The sequence below is a fragment of the Rutilus rutilus genome (assembly GCF_951802725.1).
Source record: "Rutilus rutilus genome assembly, chromosome: 3".
NCBI classification, from domain to species: Eukaryota; Metazoa; Chordata; class Actinopteri; order Cypriniformes; family Leuciscidae; genus Rutilus; species Rutilus rutilus.
Genome location: NC_140211.1, coordinates 11283525 through 11306336, shown reverse-complemented (window position 1 = coordinate 11306336; position 22812 = coordinate 11283525). Strand labels below are relative to the sequence as shown.

General features: G+C 38.5%; 1 protein-coding gene across 1 annotated transcript; it reads right to left on the bottom strand.

The window, feature by feature from the left end:
* Window positions 1-775: 775 nt before the first annotated feature.
* cUnh4orf54 (chromosome Un C4orf54 homolog) lies at window positions 776-10554 on the bottom strand. The gene is made up of 2 exons (XM_084405370.1): window positions 6143-10554; window positions 776-1853 (listed from the first exon to the last, which is right to left on the bottom strand). The coding sequence occupies exon 1, from the start codon at window positions 10482-10484 to the stop codon at window positions 6162-6164; it is 4323 nt and encodes a 1440-aa protein (XP_084261496.1). The 5' UTR covers window positions 10485-10554; the 3' UTR covers window positions 776-1853; window positions 6143-6161.
* Window positions 10555-22812: the final 12258 nt, after the last annotated feature.

The window sequence follows — 22812 nt, the reverse complement described above, 5'->3', positions numbered from 1 at the left end:
AATTGCGAGTACTTAATTTTTGGAGTCTGATTACGCAGTTCAGATTACATGTAATCAGTTACCCAGCACTGTGTATAGATTACTCCTTTGAAATTGAGGTTCAGTCAAATTTTCTAAACGTTGTCTACAGCTACATCTTGTAAACTGTGTTTTATATAACAGTTTCTGTATTCAAAATACAAGAAATCCCTTCTAATATCTTTCATTTCTTCACCTGAAATCAATTCACCTGACCTTGATCCATTATCACTGCAGCCAAAAGCAATGAAACTGCAATACCAAATCAAAATGACTTGGTAAACACATTCTCTCACACACTCTATACTGGTACTGTGAGTAATAGAGGAAATACCATCCTCTAAAACACTCCGTTCACCACATCGCCACACATTTGTGTGTGTTTAGTAGTGGTCTATTCAATACCAGCAGAAAAAACAACAGCAGTAAAAAAAAAAAAAAAAAAAAATTCACAAAAATATACAATATAAAAAATTATACTGTAATTTGTTAAGCTCACTGAACACCTCTCAAGGAACAGTGTTGAGAATCAAGGTCAGGAGAAGAACTTCAGTCGAGGAAAGATGGAAACCAGGAGAAATTTGGTGTGTGTTTTTTTATAGAGAACCTGTTAATAGCCTTAACATGTAGCAATTTAAGTTCCTATTTATATGGTGGATATTGAAAAAAAATATATATAATGGAATTTTATTTTATTTTATATATATATATATATATATAATTATATACAGATATATAATTGTGCACAAACTTGGCCCATTTTTACATTTAGATTGCATTTATAGTTAGGTCACTGAGAGACACTAATAATTTATTAATACTGTTAAATGTTATCTTTAGTAAATCTTAACATGAATATCGATTTTTCGTGCTGTTACATTATGATTCACTTGTAGCATTTAAAATAATAGGTTTTATTTTTCAGTATTTTTTTTATTTATTTTTTTGACAAAAATAGTACAGTAGAGTTCTAATATTGGCCATTTATTGGTTAGCAGCCGTAACATGAAAATAATTATTGCCAGAATTTTAATATTATTACATCCATAATTTAAAAAGCTATTGGTAACACTTTACTTAAAACATTTATGTACTGTAATAATGTACATCATGATGCATTATATATTTTCAGAAATAATTGTAACAGAAACACTTTACAATAAGGTTCCATTTGTTAACATGAACTAAGAATAAACAATACTTACAGCATTTATTAATCTCAGTTAATGTTAATATTAACATTTACTAATGCATCATCTGTTAATATATATAATTTAATGTAGCCTATCTGAGCTACACTGTAAAATATTGCCAGGAATTTACAGGATTAAAGCGTATTTTTAGAATAAATTACTGTAGTCAGAAATTTACAGTGAAAATTAATGCATGCTGGGCCAATTTTTCACAAATTACTGTTAATCAACAGCAAAATGCATTGCATACAATGCCTTAAAAATAAAAATTATATATATATATATTCAGTAAATAAAGGCTTTAAGTAAAGTGTTACCAAGTTCTCTTTAACTTATTTAACTGACATCATTCCGAAGGTGCTTAAAGTGATATTTTACAGTAACCTATACAGTAAATGCACATGAATTCAACTACCCATTGAAAAAAAAAAAATCCAATGCAGAAAAATCCACTTTCATAAAGATTTGACAAGCAGACAGAAAAAAAATGTTATAACACAAGAATGAAGCAAGTGGGATAATCGGCATGAACAAGCAGGCCGCAGGTAATAATGGGAGAAGAGTGGGGGGGGGGGGGGTTTCCAAAATACAGTGAATAAATTCAGCAAAAAACAGAAGAGACAAGGTGACGTCACGTGGCTCCTGTGTGAAACAAAACAAGAATGATATTAAAAACTGAATCTCTCACAACAGCATTCTTCTGTCAGCATGTGAACACAGTTATCAGCTAACAGGTTAGTTATTTAAGTGTTATTTAGTGTCTCTAAAACCATCCGCTGCTTGGATTATCGATCATTAAAATATTGCAGTTCAGGCGTCTTGCATTACTCCCCTGCGCTGGCCGGTCGCACGCCGGCTGATTTGTTTGTATAATATCCCTCAGCCAAAGCTCTGGGTCTTTCCCTTTAACATAAGGCCGTCCTATAAAAAGGTGACCTGCCCGCGCCCCAAGATTCTCAGGACGATGATATCCAGCAGCAGCTGGCACAACACTGTATCAGCACAAACACATGCCTCAAACTGGCTGACCTTTCTCTCCTCCCACCGCTATGCTAACAATGCCACGCCTCTTCCCTTCTGCCCGCGGGACGCCGCGCCGCGCCACCCCCCGCTCTTTATAGGGCTCGTCTTATCACCGTCCATACCATACACATACAGTAGCTCTTGAGGAAATAGAACAGCAGTCATGTATTTTTACGGTGGTGCTATTTTATGACTTGAGCGGGAGGTGTTAAGATAAAATCATTTTTATTTATACCCATATAAACAAAATAGTGTAGGTCACACACATGCTATTAATGACTACGTTGAACAAAACTTCTACGTTGAACTCATTTATGCAGTGGTGGACGTTTTTCAAGTATCAGAGTGTATTTATTTTGGGAAACTTTTACTTCACTACATTCTAATTTCACACTTTTTACTCCATTTCATAAAAACTCCACCCGAAACCCAAACCGAGACGCAATATAGCGACGTCTGATTCGTGAACGAGCTAACTCTTTCCAATTAACCTATCGAATCGGTTCGCAAATTGCACGGGACAATTCATTCACGAATCGAACTGATCCAATTGCAGCTGTTCTTGAGTCAACAACTCACTGATCCGCTCAAAATGTCGTCGTAGCTTGAATAGCGTGAAAAGTAAGGTGCTGACGCCGAATTTGTAAATGAAAGTCATGACTATAAGTTATTCGTGAACTAAATCTTTCAAAGTTTCTCGGGGAAAGCAAAACATTTGCAAGAGAATGCAAAAGCATTGACTTATTTTTCCTCCCATTTCAGTTTGTTTTCTTTTTTTCACTATGACCCTTTAGGGGCTCCGTACTTTTGGAGTTCTTTGCGAGCGAACTTTCTTGGGGGGAAATGCAAAACTTTTCGAGAGAAGCAATGAAATCTTTTTCTCTCCCGTCTTCTTTTTTTTACTTCACCACATCTCTTTAGGGGCTCTGTTATGGAAGCTTGTTTCCGGCACAGAATACAACTTTATATTTCACAATTCTGACTTTTTTTTCTCACAATTGTGAGTTTATATCACGCAATTCTGACTTTATAACGCAATTGCGACTTTATATCACACAATTCTGTCTTTATAACACAATTGCGACTTTATATCACACAATTCAGACTTTTTTTCTCACAATTGCGACTTTATATCACCCAATTATCTTTATAACAGAATTTGCGACTTTATATCACACAATTCTGTCTTTATAACTAAATTGCGACTTTATATCACACAATTCTGACTTTTTTTCTCGCAATTGCGACTTTATATCACACAATTCAGACTTTTTTTCCTCACAATTGCGAATATATATCACGCAATTCTGTCTTTATAACACAATTGCGACTTTATATCACACAATTCAGACTTTTTTTCCTCGCAATTGCGACTTTATATCACCTAATTATCTTTATAACAGAATTTGCGACTTTATATCAGGCAATTCTGACTTTATAACTCGCAATTGCGACTTTATATCACACAATTCTGTCTTTATAACACAATTGCGACTTTATATCACACAATTCTGTCTTTATAACACAATTGCGACTTTATATCACACAATTCAGACTTTTTTTTCTCGCAATTGCGACTTTATATCACCTAATTATCTTTATAACAGAATTTGCGACTTTATATCACACAATTCTGAGAAAAAAGTCAGAATTGTGAGATGTAAACTCGCAATTGTGAGATAAAAAGTCGCAATTATCTTTTAAAATGTTTTATTCTGTGGTGGAAACAAGCTTCTATACTCCGTGTTACGAGTGTTTAATAATAAGTATAATGTATAATAAGCTTCGGTAATAAAATGAAAACTGACTAGTACTGACTATAGAATAAATAATAAACAAATGTTAAAATAATAATATAATTTGTATGAGATGCAAATGTCAATTTTTTTTATTCATAAACAGAAAAGTTTGACAAAATAGGGGAATAATATTGTGAAATAGGGGAAAAATATTCTAAGTGACATAATAATACGGATCCAACTTCTATACACTCTTTAAAACAACTCCTATACACAACCCTAGAGTTACAGAACTCAATTTTAAAGAAGCCTTCATGCTTAAAAGGTTCTATATGAAGAAATGTCTTAAATGATTGCACAATACTTTCATGTTTAATGGGTTAAAAGGAATTAAAATGTATTTCTTAAAACTAAATCCACAAAATGATCCCATGATGGGAACCTCATCTATAAATGTTCTAAAAAAGCAAACCTGTAGTGGTAATGGTTGAGCATTGAACCCACAATACCAAGGTTGTGGGTTTGATATAGCACACAAACTGATAAGACGTTTATTTGCTTCCACAGCTTCCAATGGTTATAAATAACTCATAAACAACCAAAAAAAGACACATTTTCTTCATAATTAAAGCCTCGATTTCTTTCAAGATGGTCATGGGGAGGAACTTCTTACATATTAATTGTTTTATGACTGCTTAAGTTAAGTAATTCAAATGATGTGTCTACAGGTCTGATTCAAAACTTATTTAGGGGATATATATATATAGTTCTTTAGCTTATGAGAATCTAAAAGGAATCGTTCACCCAAAAATGACAGTTCTGTCATTATTTACTCACCACCATGTTGTTCCAAACTTGCATGACTCTTTTTTTCTTCTGCAGAACACAAAAGAAGACATTTATTTTTTTTAATCTCTTGTTTTTCTGTCCATTAAGTTAATGGGGTCCAATGTTGTTTTGACAAAAACATTTCTTCAAAACAAGGACATTCCTAGCAGTGTGTGATACAAGCTGCCAGCAAAAGCAACGTCTTTTTTTATTAAAAAAAACCTAAAACTAAAGGCTGTTAAAGCTAAATTAGACAGTCTCGTGGCCAGAGAGAAAAGGGTAAAGTGAATCATGAAGTCATTATGAAGTGCATTTAAGCCGAAAGTGCAAAAAAGGAAGAAGATCATTTACTTTTAATTTGTATACTTATTTATTTTACACTTTCTTTCATACAGGTTTCAACAATGTGAGTAAATAATGAAAAATTAAAATAATTTTTGGGTGAACAGTCCCTTAAATGTACCCATAATTACCATCACTGATGTACAGTATATACTTAAATAATCCAAGCAATTTTTAGACATTATTTATCTAAAGTGATGCTCAAGAACTATTAAAGGTTTGAAAAGCTATTTTGCACTTTCATCTCAAGCTAAATATGAAAAAAAAAATGATTGAATCTTTTTTGTTTGTTTGTTTACATTGTTGTGTTAATCTATACAAATCAAGAGCTTTTCAAACCTTAACATCATTTCAGGTAGTGTATATAATACTATCTATGGTGTCAGACAGTGTCTGCTTGAATTAATTAAGTATATACTGTAAATCTTGAATATCTAAGTATTATTTCAAAGCAGCTTTACAGTGATAACAGGAAAATAATGGAACAAAGTCTGTTTCTAGAAGAAAATAGCGTCACAGTCCAGCTTAAGTAAGTTCAGTGATGGTTCATTTTTGTTGTAAAAAAGTTTTTCATTTAAATCATTTATATATATAGCCGCTCTGGAGAAAAGGCAAATATCATTGTCCAGCTTAGTTCAGTTCTCATATAATGGTGTCAATGCAGGCAGATCAATAATATTGTTGAATATTCATTTAAATGTCCCCAACTAAGCAAGGCCAAAAGCCAATGGCGACAAAGGCGAAAAAGGCGACAGTGGCAAGGAACCAAAACTCCATCAGGAGACAGAATGGAGAAAAAAAAACCTTGGGAGAAACCAGTAAAGTTCTCCTCTGGCCAACGAACGAACGGCGTATGATTACGATTCAGGCAGCATTACAGGTCAGATTTGCATTATAAGCAAAATCTTTTTTGTTTGCATTGTGTTTTAAAGCCCTCACCATTATGAAAAACATTCAATGCATGCAAATACGATGAAGAAATAATGAATTTGCACTTACGCTGCAGGTGAGCGGGACTTTACCGATGCTCCACCACGAAGCTCATGGTGGTGCCGTCGAAGGAGGGGGGAGCGATGATCCTCGGCCCTTGCTGGGAGGTGATGCTGATGACAGGCTGCTTGCTGGTGGTGGGAACATGTTGAGCCACATGGGCTGTTTGTGACGACTTCCCCGATGGCATATAGTACGGGCTCTCCATATAAACTCGTTCCTCCTGCTGTCCCATGTGCGGATGGGATTTATCCCCATCATCTGCTTCGGACTGCATAGAGAGCTGGGACTGAATAGTGCGTGCGGGGATCATCGTGGTTGGCATGTATCCCGGGTAAAACATGTAGGTATGGCCATAAGCTCCCGGGCCGAGGGCGAGAGGGGATATCGGAAGTGGGACGGGGGTCATGGGCGGCTGCTGTGGCATGGGGACGTCCACATACTGCCCGGTTTCCGGGTCAAACAGACGCCTGGTGGCCGGTTGCACCGGAGTGTCCACCAAGTAGTAGCTTCCAGTGGTGGGATCCAGCAGCATCTTTCTTTGGGTCGTGTGGAAGTGCTCTGTCGGGACGGGGGAGGGTTGAACCGAAGGAGAGAAGCAAATGAGTTGAGGCTGAGCAGTTTGCATCGTGACAGGCAGGGGTGTGTGGTAAATAGTGGCGGTAGGGGTATCCGGGGGCCGTGTCTCCATGACAAACGATGAACGTTTAGGGGACGGATGGCTTCTGGTGTCACTGTGAGCCAGGTAAGACGGCGGACTGGCCGTTTGGGTTTTACCTCCTCCGTGTGGGATTGTATAAACAGCGGATTTGCCCAGCCCGGCTGCGGACGTGGCGTGAGGCTTCACGGGTATGGTTAGGTAGCTCTCCGAATCTGCTGTGGAAGTGAACTGCAGAGGGGCGAACTCAGCCTCACTTCCGTTCGGCCTCTCCCGCTCTTCTAGCACACGCTTCGGATGAGATATCTTCAAGGAAATGGGTAGTTTTGGAGATTTGGGTGTCAAGGCCTTGAAGCTCAAAGATGCCGGCGATGCAACGTGTGTTTGTGGCGTCTTTGAGGTCACAGGCTTCTTGGTTATATTCTTACATGGCGTTCCTGTGAGCGCTTTAGGGCCGTTTCGCTCTTGAATGGCATATGATGACTTGTCGTCTTTTTTGGGGGGCGTCTCGATTAGGTTTGAGTTTGAATCTTGTCTTTGCAAACTATCCGCAGGAGAGTAGCTTTCCAGTTCCTCTACAGAGTGTTTCTCGCCGGAGATGAGCGAGAGCACGTGGCTGTCCGTTATCGGGCGAGGTTCTTTTTTTCTCTTCCACTCATTCTTGTCAAAAACATACAGTTGCTCCATTGTTTTGACTGCAGCTTGCAATTTTTCCAAAGCGGCTTGGTTGGCCATCTTGGGTTCGGTTTTTTTCTCGCTGGCGTCGCTTGGTTTATCTTGTTTTCTTGTGCTCGTCTCAATCTTTAATCCGGTTGGGACCTCTTGTTTTGGCAGCCTGTTGGCTACAGCAACGTGAGGAGAGGACCTGTCAGCCTCAACTATATCATCTGGAAATCGTCTCTTGGGGGGGTCTATTAAATCTTCAGATTGCTTTACATTGCTATTTGTATTCACAGACTGGCATTTAATCACTATGGGTGAAAGAGAGGCTGAGTTCAGATGAGGACTCTGCTTTAATGTCTTCTGCTCTCCATCAGAAGTCGATTTATTGTCGTTGTTATCTAAAGACACAAAGTGATACGAGCTCTTGACCAATTTACGCACGTCTCTAACCTGGTGAATGGGGTTCTGTAGTTTGCCCTTGTTCTCTCTAATGTCTCTGACTATAAAGTGAGGCACTTTGTCACAGGACTCACCCTTGAAAGCCGTGGCGAGCGCCTGGCATCTGGTGTCCTCAGCTGTCTTACAGCCCAAATTGGGAGTCAGCAGCTTGGCGATATTGAACGGGTCGCTTTTGTTGTCCCGTACACTCCGCAGACTTATTTTGATTTCGGGCGGCTTCGATGTCACCGCGCTGCGCGTCGCGTCTGTCACATAAAGTGTGTTCGAGCGCCACTTTAAAGCTCCGCTTTCTCCTCGATTGCGCGTGGAATAACTCACATTCGGCGGTGGTTTCCTAAGGTCCCTCTCCGAGGACGGTAGCTGTATGCTTGGCACAAATAAATGTGACATTTTAGTGTGCTTGCCGCTCGCCGAATCGACGCAGAAGTTGGTTTTCCCCGGACACTCGCGAAGCGGTTTCTCCTCAAGAGTTTTGACGTTTTTATGTTCCTTTTGAAACTCTAGCTCGCCGTCCCTCCACGATCTGAACGCGCTATTTTGGCTTCGAAGCAGCGTGCTTTTGGATGCTTCGAATGCTCCTTTTTTAGTATCATTCGCCGACTCTAAATTGGTTTCTGATGCACTCGTCAAAGTCTCCTCATTGCGCCCGTCGTCTTTGGCATCGCTTGAATTGCCGTCTACTATGTCGCCCAGATCGTCCACGCTTACGATCGTGAAGTCGGAATCGGCTTCTGAGAATTTCGAGCTTTGCCTTTGCAGACCTTTGGAATTTTTCTTGGCCGCTTTCTCGTGCTCGTGCATCGCGAAGCACGGAGAGGGCGCGTGGTGCGCCTCGCATATCTCGCCCCTCTCCATTTTGCGCTCTTGCTCGAACTGCATTTTCTTAGAAATGACATTTTTGAGGAGACTCGAAGCGAATACGGCTTTCTTGTGTGTGTCTTCCATGGTTTCACCTGCATTGCAGGATCGCTTGCTTGCCTCGCTCCCTTGAGCGCTTGGCAAGGTGTGTGTAACTTCATCTGTGGAACGTGATCCTCCAGCGCTTTCGTTTGCAGACTGGCCGGATTTGACATTGCATCGAAAATTGAGCGTTTCGGTCAGTCTTATGAGGCCACTTTGCCCCTGTGAGAACTTCCCCATGAGCTCAATCTTTTTAGTGGTGGACGATGCGTTTTTGTGGCCGACTAAATTGCCGTTCAAAGCAAATATCTCGACGGGGGGCGCTCGCATGCTGGTCAGCGTCAAGCCTGTTATCCCCTTTCCGTCCCTCTTTTTGGCGAAATGGAATTTGGGTGTGGAGCCCTTATGCGCGACTAAGTTTTGATCTCGCCCCTTGCCATACTTTAGGTCAACAAACGTCGACCAGCTGTTGATTCCCAACCCATGCTCTGAAGCAGAAGACTCACTTGAGGTGCTAAAGTTGATGGCATCGAAATATGGATACGCCAAACTTTTGAACGCCCTGGCAGTGAGATTGCGCACTTCCTTATCGGCGTCATCCAGCTCGCTCACCGCGCTGGACGCACCGCTGGAATACTCGTTCACATCTTTGCTTTTCAATTTGCTGCCAAAGTGCAAGCGCCCCGGCAAAGCAATGAAACACTTTGCGTTATCACACGCTTTGTCGCCCTTTGCATCCACTCCTCTCAAAACATAGCGACTTTTGTCTTTTTCGTGATCTTGGATGTTGCGTAGCTCATTTACAGCGCGGGAAGTGGCTTTGATTGACAGGTGAATCTGCCCGGTTGAATTTTGCTTTTTTGACAGGCCCTCCTCTGAGATGGCACATTTGTCCGCGTCACAGAGATTGCTTTCAGGCTTACTGCTGACCACTGCTCCGCTCGTATTAGCCTGGTTGCTTTCCACACTCGCTTCTTTCGCCCCCATCGTTTCATCACTGTCAAAAGAGGCATAATCGACAAACGAGTAGACCTGGAGATCGTCCTCGAGATCCCAGCTTGATCCCGTCTCAAAGTCGTAATCCACATCATGGTCCAACTCCAAAAGCTCTATTTCGTGGGTTGTGATAAAGTGGGACTCGTCTTCGCGCGTGTCTTGATCCGAAAGCACCACAGTGACCTCATCGTCCGATTCACTTTTGCTGCTCAGATAAACTTCGCTGTATTGTTCATTGTTATCGTTTCCTATGCTCTGCGTCTCCAAATTTGGGGATTTAGGCTTTTGCTCCGTCTTCTCGATACAGTCCGTTTTATCAGCAGCTTGAGGTGTTTCCGAAGTTGCTGTTTCAAAAGAGCTCGACTTCTCCACGCATTCCTCCAGTGCGCATTTATTTTGAGTAGATTCGTGTATTTTTTCAGTGGGAGGTTCATGCTCTCCCTGTGAATCGCTCATGCCACTAATACTTTTAATTATTTCCAGTTGACTCGAGTCTCCAGTAAATGTTACTTTCACTGTTTTGGTATCATCCAGTTTCAGTTCCAGCAAGTCGTTCAGATCCACATAATTTGACTCTTCTTGAGCGCTTATCAGGCGCATGTCCCGTTTGGATAGCAAGTTCTTAAACGAATCGGTGTCTTCCCGGTAAATGAGCGTTTTCTCCGAAGCTGCCATAGGCTTTATTGGTGATGAAGTCGTAGTTTTCTTTTAGGAGAGACACCAGTCCCCAGGAATCCCCACTGCACTGCCCGTTGTCCAATCCTAGTGGAGTCGAGGCTCTGCTCTGCCTTCCTCACCCACAGTCGAGAGCGCGGCACTCGAGAACGTCATTCCAGACGCGCGCCAGACGTTCACGCGACCTCCTTTCAGTGAGAGAAACGACACTACTCTCGCCCTGCTATACTTTCTCCTAGAATATGCCATGCATATTCCCGTAATAATGCTATGGGAGGCGTTTACCCGACGACAAACGGAGACTGGCTTCCATGACACAGCCTGTTGTGTTGCGCGCTGTCACTTAAAATGCGTATGACTGCAAATTTAGAGCAGATGACGAAATGCGAAATCGGCTATTTTAGAACGAGGATGTTATGTTCAGCGTGTTTTGTTACATACTGCAGACAAGGCTGACTCCCCCCGACACAACATTTGTGCTAAAAATGAATCCTCCTTAAGCTTCTCGCTCAACAATGCGCGCTTTTTACGTGTCACCGCCTTAACCCAACAAAAGAAATATGTCACAGCCATATAATCACTCTCAGTCATGTGATGGAAAGGTTGACAGCATGACGAATATGAGAAGGATTCAGTCAGTGATGAGGCAATGGTGAATGCAATAGAGTGCGCTGCCAAAGTAAATAGTGGAAGAGTTGGTGAAGCGTTGCGTGGTTAGGCTAAATTAAGTTATAGTCGTCTCTAACTTCTTATAGGTAAAACAATCTCGTTTTTCCATAATTAGCCTATTCCCTGGAAAGTCTCATTAATGCTTAAAACGTGCGTTTTGGAGCTAGGTCAGCACCACAGCGGTGGACAGCGCCTAGACAATACGTCATTTGTTCATTCCTGGGAAGCAGGATGCACTCCTAACGTAAAATTTACTTTTCAGATTTTATTTAGATTATTATTTTTTTTGACATTTAAATAAACAATAATGTGATATTCCCTCTGTTTGAACGAACTTATCAATAAAATAAGGTGAATCAGAATAAAAATGAGTTGCACATTGCGCACGAGGGGGCGTGGCCTCGTTGAATATTTAATTAAGTAGGCTTGTGCAACGAATAAGGACTTGTTATATATATTGTAAATAGTTGTTATTATAGGGGTTAGATGCCAAAAGTGTTTCTGTTTTAGCATATGCTGCTTTGTGTAAAATGATGGCGTTTGAATTCACACTGAGAATTTATATCTAACTAATTAAGAACCTATTAGAGTGTAAGAACTTATTTGCATGCATCTTTCACACGTTTACATCTTTAATCTGCGAGTATCTGAGCAAAGGTTTTACAATAAAAGCATTTCTTGAGTATTTATAGTATATATATATATATATATATATATATATATATATATATAGGCCTATATATATTTATTATTATTATTATTATTTAAACAAATTTTATTTGATTGAACTACGGCAGGCAAAACAGGAACAGAACACAGTGAAAATGAAAACAAAACGCATAACTGTTAAAATTACCTTAAGCACTGCACATCAAAACAAATAATTATATATATATTCTCCAAATTTATGTTACTCCATTTTAAGGATTTGCTTTGTTTGTGTAGTACATACGCCTGCAGGAGACCTGTAAAGACTTAGCAAATGTTTTAGACTGGTATATCATGTTGCATTCCTTCAGCAACTGTAGGCTGAATGAGAAGACCACCATAAAGACAGACTCTGAGATCTGACCCAGTTGACCCAAGAACTAAAGATCCTTCATTACCAATTCAGAACCAGCCGCCAATATGTGATATTGTATTAAGCAGGATGTTATGAAGGAATATTTGAGTTATTGTTATTATATATTTCACACATTCCATACCGTTTTCCATGTTGTGTTTGTTACATGAGAATAAACGCACGCGCACACACACACGCACACAAGTGTACACCAGGCTGCCACAAACAGGGTAATTTTAGTGTGCTATTTAAATGGCTCCTGTCTGCTCAAGTGTGTTCAGATACAGTTACATTCAGTGGCCGTATTAATCCACCAGGTGTTAAATCATGTCATCTATAAATCATCAAATGGCAGTTCACACAGTTTAGAGCTGATTAGTTAGACACCCGAATACAGCTTATATTCGCAGCCAATTTTTCTTGGTTAATATAAGTGCACTGTAAGTTATGACTGGATTGCAGTGCTGCAGTGTCTTAATCAAGCGCTTCTTCATGATCCGTCCGGACACTCCTTTAATGTGTTTCTGAAAACATGCAATATAAGGAAAGCTTCTTTTAAAGCTGTCAGCTCTTAATGTTGGTATAAGACATCTTGTTTATACCAGTTCACAGCAGCAGTGTTAAGGGTTTATCAGGTGGGGTGAGATCCTAGATAAGCATTTCACTGATAACTCTGAGTGTTTGACCATCTGTACAAAGTCATTCATCATTCACCCGTATAGTCTTGGTCAGAGCAGGGGCTTTCCAGCTCGTCCTGTAAATTGATGTCAATGATAGTGAGAATTAGTGTTCAAGGCAAGTCAAGGCCTCTCTGGTATGAATTATCGTTAGCCTTTCATACAGCCCTTGTAAGAATCTTTAAAAAAAATTATACTTTAAAAATGTTTTGTCTGCACACAGTAAAAAACGTTGGGTTGTTTTTTTAATCCAACCGTTGGGTTACGCATATTGGCCAAATGATTTTAACCCAATGCATTGGGTTAAAATAACCCACAGTTGGGAAGGTGCTATACCACCCCATAGTTGGGTTACTCGTTGGGTTATTTTTTAACCCAACATTAATAAGTTAGTGGTAGCTTAAAAATGTAGTTCAAGTGGTAACACATGAATAAACCAGATTAAGTCAATTATTCACTCATTCATTCATATTTTATATATTTAAGATTACTGAATTAGCCCCCTGAAGAGCTGTTTGGCTGAATCTGACGTGACTACAAAGTAACATTTATTTTAAACATTCAATTATTTGGTTATATTTTATTTTGATGGTCCACTTTAGACATTCTACTGACTATAAGTAACTTTGCAACTACGAGTCAACTAGCAGTCATTAGACTATTAGTAGACTGTAGACTTAGGTGTTAGGGTTCGGGTTAGTAGACTAAGTTGGCATGTAGCTGCAAATTTGTAGAATGTCTGTTTTGGGAGCGTCAACATTTTGGGAGCGTTTTGGGAGCAGACGGTCCACTAATACTCTAATGACGGCTAGTTGACAAGTAGTTGCAAAGTTACTTATAGTTAGTAGAATGTTTAAAGTGGACCATAAAGTGCTACCTATTATTTTGCAAAATATAACTTGCAATCAATCAATAAACAAACAAATAGTATGTTGTTTCTCCATAGGAACCAAAGTCTAATGTTTGTCGTTGGCTACCAAATGATTGGATTTATTAGGAGTGGTCAGCAGTCACCCTAACGACTCAGTTTAAATTTGGCCCATCTATTGCCCCGTCTGTCAGTGGTCCCTTACTCCCTTTCATAACTATGCATGTTTTACGCAGTCGACTCATGGCACATTAGCCTTCCTGCCGGAATGCAGCGGTTGTCTGGAGAACTATATTAAGTCCGGCTTGCAACTGAGACTTTGTTTGCACAGAAACTCTATTCTATGAGGATCCATATGGAGAAAATGCTTTCTGCCACTGAATGTGTCTGCGATAGTAAAGTCAACGGACCGGTCTAGTTTTCAGTGTCACATTTCACAACTTTTTAGCAGCTGAGAGACGGGGCGCCCGCTGTCCGAATATCTGGAGGTCTTTAAAAACGAATTTACAGCATTAAAGGGTTAACTGGATAACGATCAATCGGTCTAACCTTTCAGCCTTTAGATCTAATGCATAAATCAGGTGTCATATAAATGCCTGGAGCTGCTACACAAACAGCAAGCACTTTTCAAATATATTTTAAGTGTCTATCGCATTGTTGTTGCCTGTTAAATCCGTACCATTAAAAAGCACATTGGTGATAGTCTTCTTGAAAACGAAAATAGATATGACGTTGAGGGGAGTCTGTTCTGCCTAGGCACGCTAGACCTGTGGATGTTCTTACAGAGAGACGGAAAGATACAGTGAGCTGTCATCAAAACACAACATGATGGCAGGAATGCTTCATCTCTGATTATCAGACGTTATTCACACACCGACTCTCACACAAACCTTTCCACATTTTCATTAAGACATTATTTAGTATATTTACTAAGCTTTTTTCCTTGTGGACTTGTCACAAAAGGGTTTATCTTAGTCCCTGTTTACAGCTGGTATTAAGATGCGTTTTGGACGATCGGATCACAAGTAGACGAGGGAGACACATTCCAGTTTACACCTGGTGTTTTAATCCGTCTCTTTTGTCCACTTTCAACCATTTCTGTCCTGATTTCTATGAGGATGTGTTCGATCTAATAGACAAAATGTGACCCTGGACCACAAAACCAGTCACATGGGTCAATTTTTTGAAATTGAGATTTATACATCACATGAAAGCTGAATAAATAAGCTTTCCATTGATGTATGGTTTGTTAGGATAGGGCACTATTTGGCCGAGATACGACTATTCTGGAATCTGAGGGTGCAAAAAAATCGAAAAATTGAGAAAATTGCCTTTAAAGTTGTCCATTTATGTTCGCGATTGTGCTGCATTCACTCACAAAAATAAATGTTTTATATATTTACGGTAGGAAATGTACAAAATATATTCATGGAACATGATCTTTACTTAATATCCTAATGATTTTTGGCATAAAAGAAAAATCGATGATTTTGACTCATGCAATGTATTGTTGGCTATTGCCACAAATATACCGACTGGTTCTGTGATCCAGGGTCACAAATAAGCTCATTTCAGTGAAAGGATATGACAGAAAAACATACAGAGAGCATCAGCTTTCAATTTTGCTCTGATAGTGCGTGTTAGAAATCAGGAATAGTGAAAGAACATTAAAACAAGCTCAAAAAGTTTTAGACCCCGTTTACACCTGTATTTAGCGTCGTCCACTTGTGAACTGATCGACCAAAACGCATCTTAATGCCAGGTGTAAACAGGGCCTTTGTGGTCCCCAAAATGTTGGCCAAACGACCACACTTGCACACAGATACAACAGTCCAGTCATTTTATGAAAAAAGGTTGAACAAATTGCAACAGAAGCAAACTCAACTGATTTTGTATCCTCAATATGTCCTGAGTAAAGAAAAAAAAAGCCCAGAAGAATCCCATTAGGGGAAAGTTTCGAAAAAGACCCAAATATAGCCTATTCATCCTTTCCCTATGTGAATAGGGTACCCATTAACCCATTTAGGCTACCCATGAGCATTAATACATATAGGCAGGAAGAAGTACTTTAGAAACCAGCCTTTATTAATTATTATTGCAGAGATGGGGTTTGGGGCTGTGGGTCCGTGGGACTGTTTCTGGGGATTCACTTTTTATTTTACCTACATTTTGTCTTCTGCATTCTCCTTACCATTGTCTCCTGTTCTTCCCTCAGACTCGTCCCCCAGAAACAGTCCCAGGGACCCAGCCCCAAACCCCATCTCTTAAAAATGAATAAAGGCTGATGGTTTCTAAAGTACTTCTTCCTACCTCTATGTATTAATGCTCATGGGTAGCCTAAATGGGTTCCATTCAGACCTTAATATTAAGTATTTTACTGTTATGTGTCAACAAGATTCAACAAGACATTTTCACCTGGCTACACCTAATGTTTAGATCTGTTGTGGTATTTATGCAAATTAGCACATACATAATTAGATTATGCACCGTTTGTCCATGTTAACAAACCATGTAAAAAAAAAAACTTGTAATACATTTTTTGTTTGTCTTGATGTAAGTAATCAACTCAGTAATTTTCATGGTGATATCTAAAGGTTAAAATTTTTACCCTATTCACGTAAGAAAAAGGATTCTAGGCTATATTTGGGTCTTTTTCGAAACTTTCCCCTAATGGGATTCTTCTGGGCTTTTTTTTTCCTTACTCAGGACATATTGAGGATACAAAATCAGTTGAGTTTGCTTCTGTTGCAATTTGTTCAAGGTTGACCCCCATTTTGGCTTAAAATGTGGACTACAAAGGCTCATTCACAGCAAGTAGGCCTACCATAACTACAATGATAAAGATATAGTTCTAAAAATCGTTCTAAATATAAAAGAATAGCAGAGTCCACACCAGAACTATAACAAAAATGACACAGAGAAACAATATAGTTGGAATCACTTTCAGAACGATTTTCCCAGCGGATGAACGATAAAAACATTGACAGCCAATCAGAATCCATCCTGCTTTCAGAGCTCGAGCATTTAAAGTGACAGACGACAAAACTGTAGTGCGCGATTAGAATAAAAAGAAAGATATTGTGCGCTGGTGTGGACGCTAACATAGTTCTAGTTATCTTTATGGTTATAGTTCTTGGTGTGAACAGGCCTTTACTGATGCGTGCTGCAAATATTGCATCTAATCCACTTCATCTGTGATAAAGTCACTAGGGGAAGCAGAAAGTGTCCAATTTCATGTCTCCATTTTCAACTCCTTCCAATCCCGCAGAAGCCTGCGAGATTCTACCTGACAGTCAAAGTAGCATTATATCATGAAAGTGTGGACTCGGTACGGGGACGTACACTTCAGGCAGCTCCATAGACCACAATGCAACAAGATTGTGACGTCACAAAAGCAACTCACAGTGCTCACTCTTAATTTACTCACAAGTGATCAAGGGCTTAAAGGAACACTCCATTTTTTTGGAAGGCACATTTTCATCATTGAGAGAGATGCTAACGGTCTAATCAGATTCAATGATCTATGCTAAGCTATGCTAAAAGTGCTACCGCCAGACCTGGAGATCGGCTGAATGGATTCGAAAACGGTAAAACTCAACTGTTTAACTCTGGGGGGGTTGGAAATTGAGCCTATTTCCAAAAAAAGTGGAGTGTTCCTTTAAGGCGTTCCATTTAAACACATCGCAAGGGTTCTGCAAGAAGTGGTCACTTGTGCAACGTAAGCAATGTAGCATCCGAGTGAAAGAGACCAGCGCGCCACACCGGACTCAAGTTTATTTTGTCGTTAAAGTTACATTTAACGTTTGTCGGTTCCCACCTCCTTCTTCCATAATCTGCGAAGCGAACCTTGTTACAATGAGTAACTTTGGTTACGTTTACATGACAGCAATGTACTAACATTTTTATCGTTTTTCCTTTGCATTTTTCGTGTATAATCAACAACATTGTAAAACCAACCCCATTCACACTGATCTGCAAAAATGAAAAAAAAAAAAATCTGTATTATTCATGCCAGGTCAGTAGTTGGCGATGTCACTTTGTAAAGAAACACTACGAGTCTGTTTACTGAACACGTGATACGCACGTGCACGACGTCACCATTTTCACAAATTTGCGTTTTTGTAGTTTACACAGAGACGATAACAGTATTGTTTGATGAATAAGATGAATATTCTTCCTCGTTCCTCTCTGTAAACTGCTAACCTAAGCTGGAGTGAAGTGACATCTCCTCTCTATGACTCAGCACTTTTCTAATGAGAACACAGATTCAGACTCAAGGAGCCTGAGATCAAGACTAATAATCTGCTCTTGCACACATTGATTAATGTTATTTAGTTGCCTCATAAAACAATATAACAATTTTAAAATTGATACTAGATCTCAATCAAGCAAATCACAACTGTTTCCTTGATCTTGCTCTTAAAAAAAGAAAAGAGAAAAATGTGCACTTGGAAACCCATTTTCAAAAGTTTTAGTTGAAAACACTTGAAGTCAATTATTCATTCAACAGAATTCTATTTATAAATAAATACTAACTGCATATGGTATCATTGCAATATATTTTATCATTGCAATATATTTTCTGGCCTTAAGAGATTGTAAGAGATTAATTTAAATCAGTATGTGCCATGGCTGGGCTTTAGTCATATAAATAATATAAATTAATACCATATTTTGTGAATGAGCTGCATATTTAGTTACTTAAATCAAATGTTTAATTGAAGTAACACTATAGATTAAAGCTGCATGCACAGTATCTATAGCAGCTTGATCAATTGATGAAATTATATCAAACATGTCCATCAGTGAGCCGATGTTACAGGTAGTGTTCCCGTGTTACCACTAGAGGCCAGTCAGTGTAAAGATTTTATATTCTTTCAAATACCTTGATTGCTTCCCTGTAGTTTACAACTGTAAAGTGATGGTACTGAATGATTGGTATACCTTGGTCATCAATTATTCCCACAAAATTGTGTATTACAGTAAATTTATTGCTGCAAATATTCTGAATATTGCAAACACTGTCACAGCTAAATTATGAATATCTTTAAATTGTGAATCATGAGCGATAGAACACTGGAAATTACTTAACTTTTTATTTTATTTAATGTTTTGTGGCCTTGAGCATGACATTTAACCACAGGTTGCTCTCATTGGATGGATCCTGCCATTAGCGCAATGTGAGTAAGTCACTTCCGATGAAACATTTGATAATAGCAAGCACTTATATATAGACAAAAGTTTAGAATACAATTTCTTAATGTTTTCAAAATAATTTGCTTATGCTCACCAAGGCTCAAAGAAATTGAGCTTGATCAAAAATACTGTAAAACAGTAATATTTGGAAATATTATACAGTTCTGTTTTCAGTTATAACATTATGAATTCAAATGATCCTTGCTAAATAAAATTATTAATGTACAATTACTAACATATGAGGCAGCACAAATGTTTTCAATAATTATTTTCAATAATTTTAAAAATATTAATAATAAGAAGAAATATTTTTTGAGCACCAGATCAACATATTAGTTTGATTGCTGAAGGATCATGTGACACTGAAGACTGGAGGAGGAGTAATGAGGCTGAAAATTCATCACATGAGGAATAAATTACATTTTAAAAGATACTAGCAGGTGTGCATATGCTCTTCTGAAACCTCGGTTGTAACGAGTGGTTATTTGAGTAACTGTTACCTTTCTATCAGCTGGAACCAGTCCGGTCATTGTCCTCTGACCTCTGACATCAACACGGCATTTTCACCCACAGAACTCGGTCCAATTTCAAGCGGGGACCGGTGTGGTCGCTCCAGTTGCACCGCCCTAATTATATAATATATATAATATATATACCGTCACCGTCACGGTTCGGTGCATCGACGAATACATTCAGTCACAGGCGATCTCCAATCCAGAAGGGCGCGCGCGGCAATGCAACGCTGTTTGATAACAGTAAAAAGCGCAGAAGAAGAAGAGACGATGATCGATTTGTTTACATCTCTCAACTTCGGAAAGATATCAATAAAACAGTTTGAGAATAATATCTCAGGTAGCATTACATTTACCTCAGCCATTTATTGTTGACATGCTAGTTCGTCATGAAACGAAGCATTTCGTATATATGAACTATATTCATTATATTTACTGAACTTGTTAGTAATGTCTTGATTATTTAATGTATGCTTAAATAAATTTATCATGAAAACAAGTTATGACAGCCACTGTGTAAATGATTATATTTCAAAATTGAATAGGAGTCGAAAATTAACTTTATAATTAGATGTTGAAGTTAATGCAAAACCTGCCTTATGGGCAATTTACATGTTTTATTATTTTATTTAAGTGTTGATTATTATTATATAAAAATAAATAGCAACTTAATTTAATAATTTGGGCTCTGTTTTATTGTAACCTTTAATATTATAGTAATTTGCAAGTAAGGGCTCCCTACAGTAGGCTATATAGTTTACAGCATTAGTTATTAAGAGAGATTTTTTTTTATCCTTAAGAATTTTTTTTATTATAATAGAATTTATTTAGACACAGAGACACATTTGTTAAAAAATAGAGTTTAATTAAAAAAAAGAAAAAGAAATAAGAAGCAGCAATTTTATGTTTAGTTTTCTCCCCCCGCTGTAAACCGAACCGTGACTTCAATACCGAGGTACGTACCGAACTGCCACGTTTGTGTACAGTTACACCCCTAATACATACATATAGAGGGCAGTGTTTTTATGAAGGGTGTTTGATTTATGTCTGATTATGTCTTATGTCTGATTAATGCTGATCTATGCATGTTAGCATTCCTGTTTGCATTTGACCTGTGGCCGGTGAGTGTATATATTTGCACAATTTCTAACTAACAGGCCACTTTATTTCCACAGTCTATGGTCTCTTTTTTCAGAGGTACTTCTACTGAATTTGCCGTAGTCAGCAACAAGACCTGATGTAACTCACTCGGGAGGCCAGAATGTTCAGCAGTCGTTGGGGAACATTGGCTCTTTTTCTGCGTGACAGGAACATTGTCTCAGAGCAGGTTTGGGCTGCTTTCATTAGGAATGAGATTGTATAGGTCAGGTGTGGAGGATAGAGGCCACAGGGCCCAGAGTCTGACTTTCCTCTTTCAATCTTCTTTGTCTAGAACATTTGTTTTGTGGGAGACTTGTCATTATAAAGGAATTCACTTGTTTAAGGTCAAAAGTGTTTGCAGATCTTATTTGGGGGCTTGCCGTTGCCTCCACAAATCCCTTGACACACACGGTAGCACACCGAGAGAATAAAAAAAATGTAACCGTTTGCTCTACATTATCTCAGCAAATAGAAATAGCCGCAACTCCTTTAGAGAAGACATAAGTCATTCTTGTCAAAAGAGAAATTTAATGCGACATTGTGCAAGCTACGTTTTTTTCTTTACTGTAAAAGCCTGCATGTATAGATTAGATTAGACACCTTTCATAAAAACAAGTCTTAAGGTGCTATCAGATAATCTAATAGTCCAACAGTAATTTTAAATAAATGAGCAAAGCTTCGAGCTCTCAGACTCATCTTCTAGAATTAATTAGACTGAGAACATATTTCCTTGCCCAGTAACCATTCACTGACATTCATTTGTTTACCAGACTCTTAAACGTCTGTTTTCTGAAGCACTTTCCAATAACGCATGGTTATTGTTATTGCTATTGCAATTCATTACATTTACAATGTATAACATAATCTGTTAGAGATGAGATTTGGCTCGAAACGTCCAATGAAAACAAGATCTAAGGATACTTTGTATTCACGGTAACAACTTTCTTCTGAGATGGCTGAAGGAACGTGACTGGCTCCACTTATCTTTTCACCAGTGATTAATAGAAGCCCTTGAGGCGATTGAGCCCAGGTTGAAATACAGTAGATCAACGGTATGAACATTCAAAGTGTCTAATTTAGTGAGCTGTACTTCAAAATTGAAGGAATATTACATGTGTTTTAATTATGGACATTTCTACCAGTGTTCCTGCTACAGGAATATCATGATCACTTCTGGGGTTTTAAATCAAAATAAACCAAATAACTTAAATAATAACCAAAAAGATAAGATATTAGAACAATATTAATAAGAAATTATAAACGTCACTTTTGATCAATTTAATGTGTCCTTGCTAAATAAAAAATCTAATTTTGCTTGACTAATCCAATGACTTTACTAAACACCTTTTGTACGCACTGTAAACATTCTTCATTGGTTGTGTAGCATAGAGGTATTGTTTTCTGAATCATTTCAAAGAAACCACATTTACTACTAACACAGTTTTTTCTGTGATTGTTGAAGCCAGTCCTCCTATGATGAATAAGATGAATATTCTTCCTCCTTCCTCTCTGTAAACTGCTAACCTAAGCTGGAGTGAAGTGACGTCTCCTCAATATGACTCAGCACTTTTCTAAGGAGAACACAGAATCAGACTCAAGGAGCCTGAGATCAAGACTAATAATCTGCTCTTGCACACATTGATTTATGTTATTTAGTTGCCTCATAAAACAATATAACAATTATAAATTGATACTACATCTCAATCAAGCAAACAACAGCTGTTTCCTTGATCTTGCTCTTAAAAAAAAACAGATTAGTGTGTTTGGAACTTATAGCTGGACAAACTTCTGTTAAACAATACTTATTGATTAGATTGTGGCTTTTCAGAGAGACAGTAGGAGGTGACAGGACAGTTGGGAACAACATTTATTTTAGGACACAGTCTTGAGACAAAAGAGATCAATATAATTTTGTGCCAAGTCGCAGATCTCAAGCACTCAAAATGACTGTCCAGCTCAGCATTAATTCCATATGCTGGGGAATTTTAGAAGCATTATGCTCTCGCAATCAATATGCTGACTGTCAGAAAGGATTACTAACATGCATAGATTAAATCAGAGACCATTTTATGTACTATATATAGGCTATCCACACACACACACACACACACACATTCTTGTACATCTATCGTTATGAGGACATTCATTGACACAATGCAATCTCTAGCCGCTTACCCTAACCTTACCCATCACAACTAAGTGC

What these genes read in the sequence shown, in the direction of transcription:
- cUnh4orf54 (XM_084405370.1), bottom strand. Translation starts at nt 10,484, where the DNA reads ATGGCAGCTTCGGAGAAAACGCTCATTTACCGGGAAGACACCGATTCG.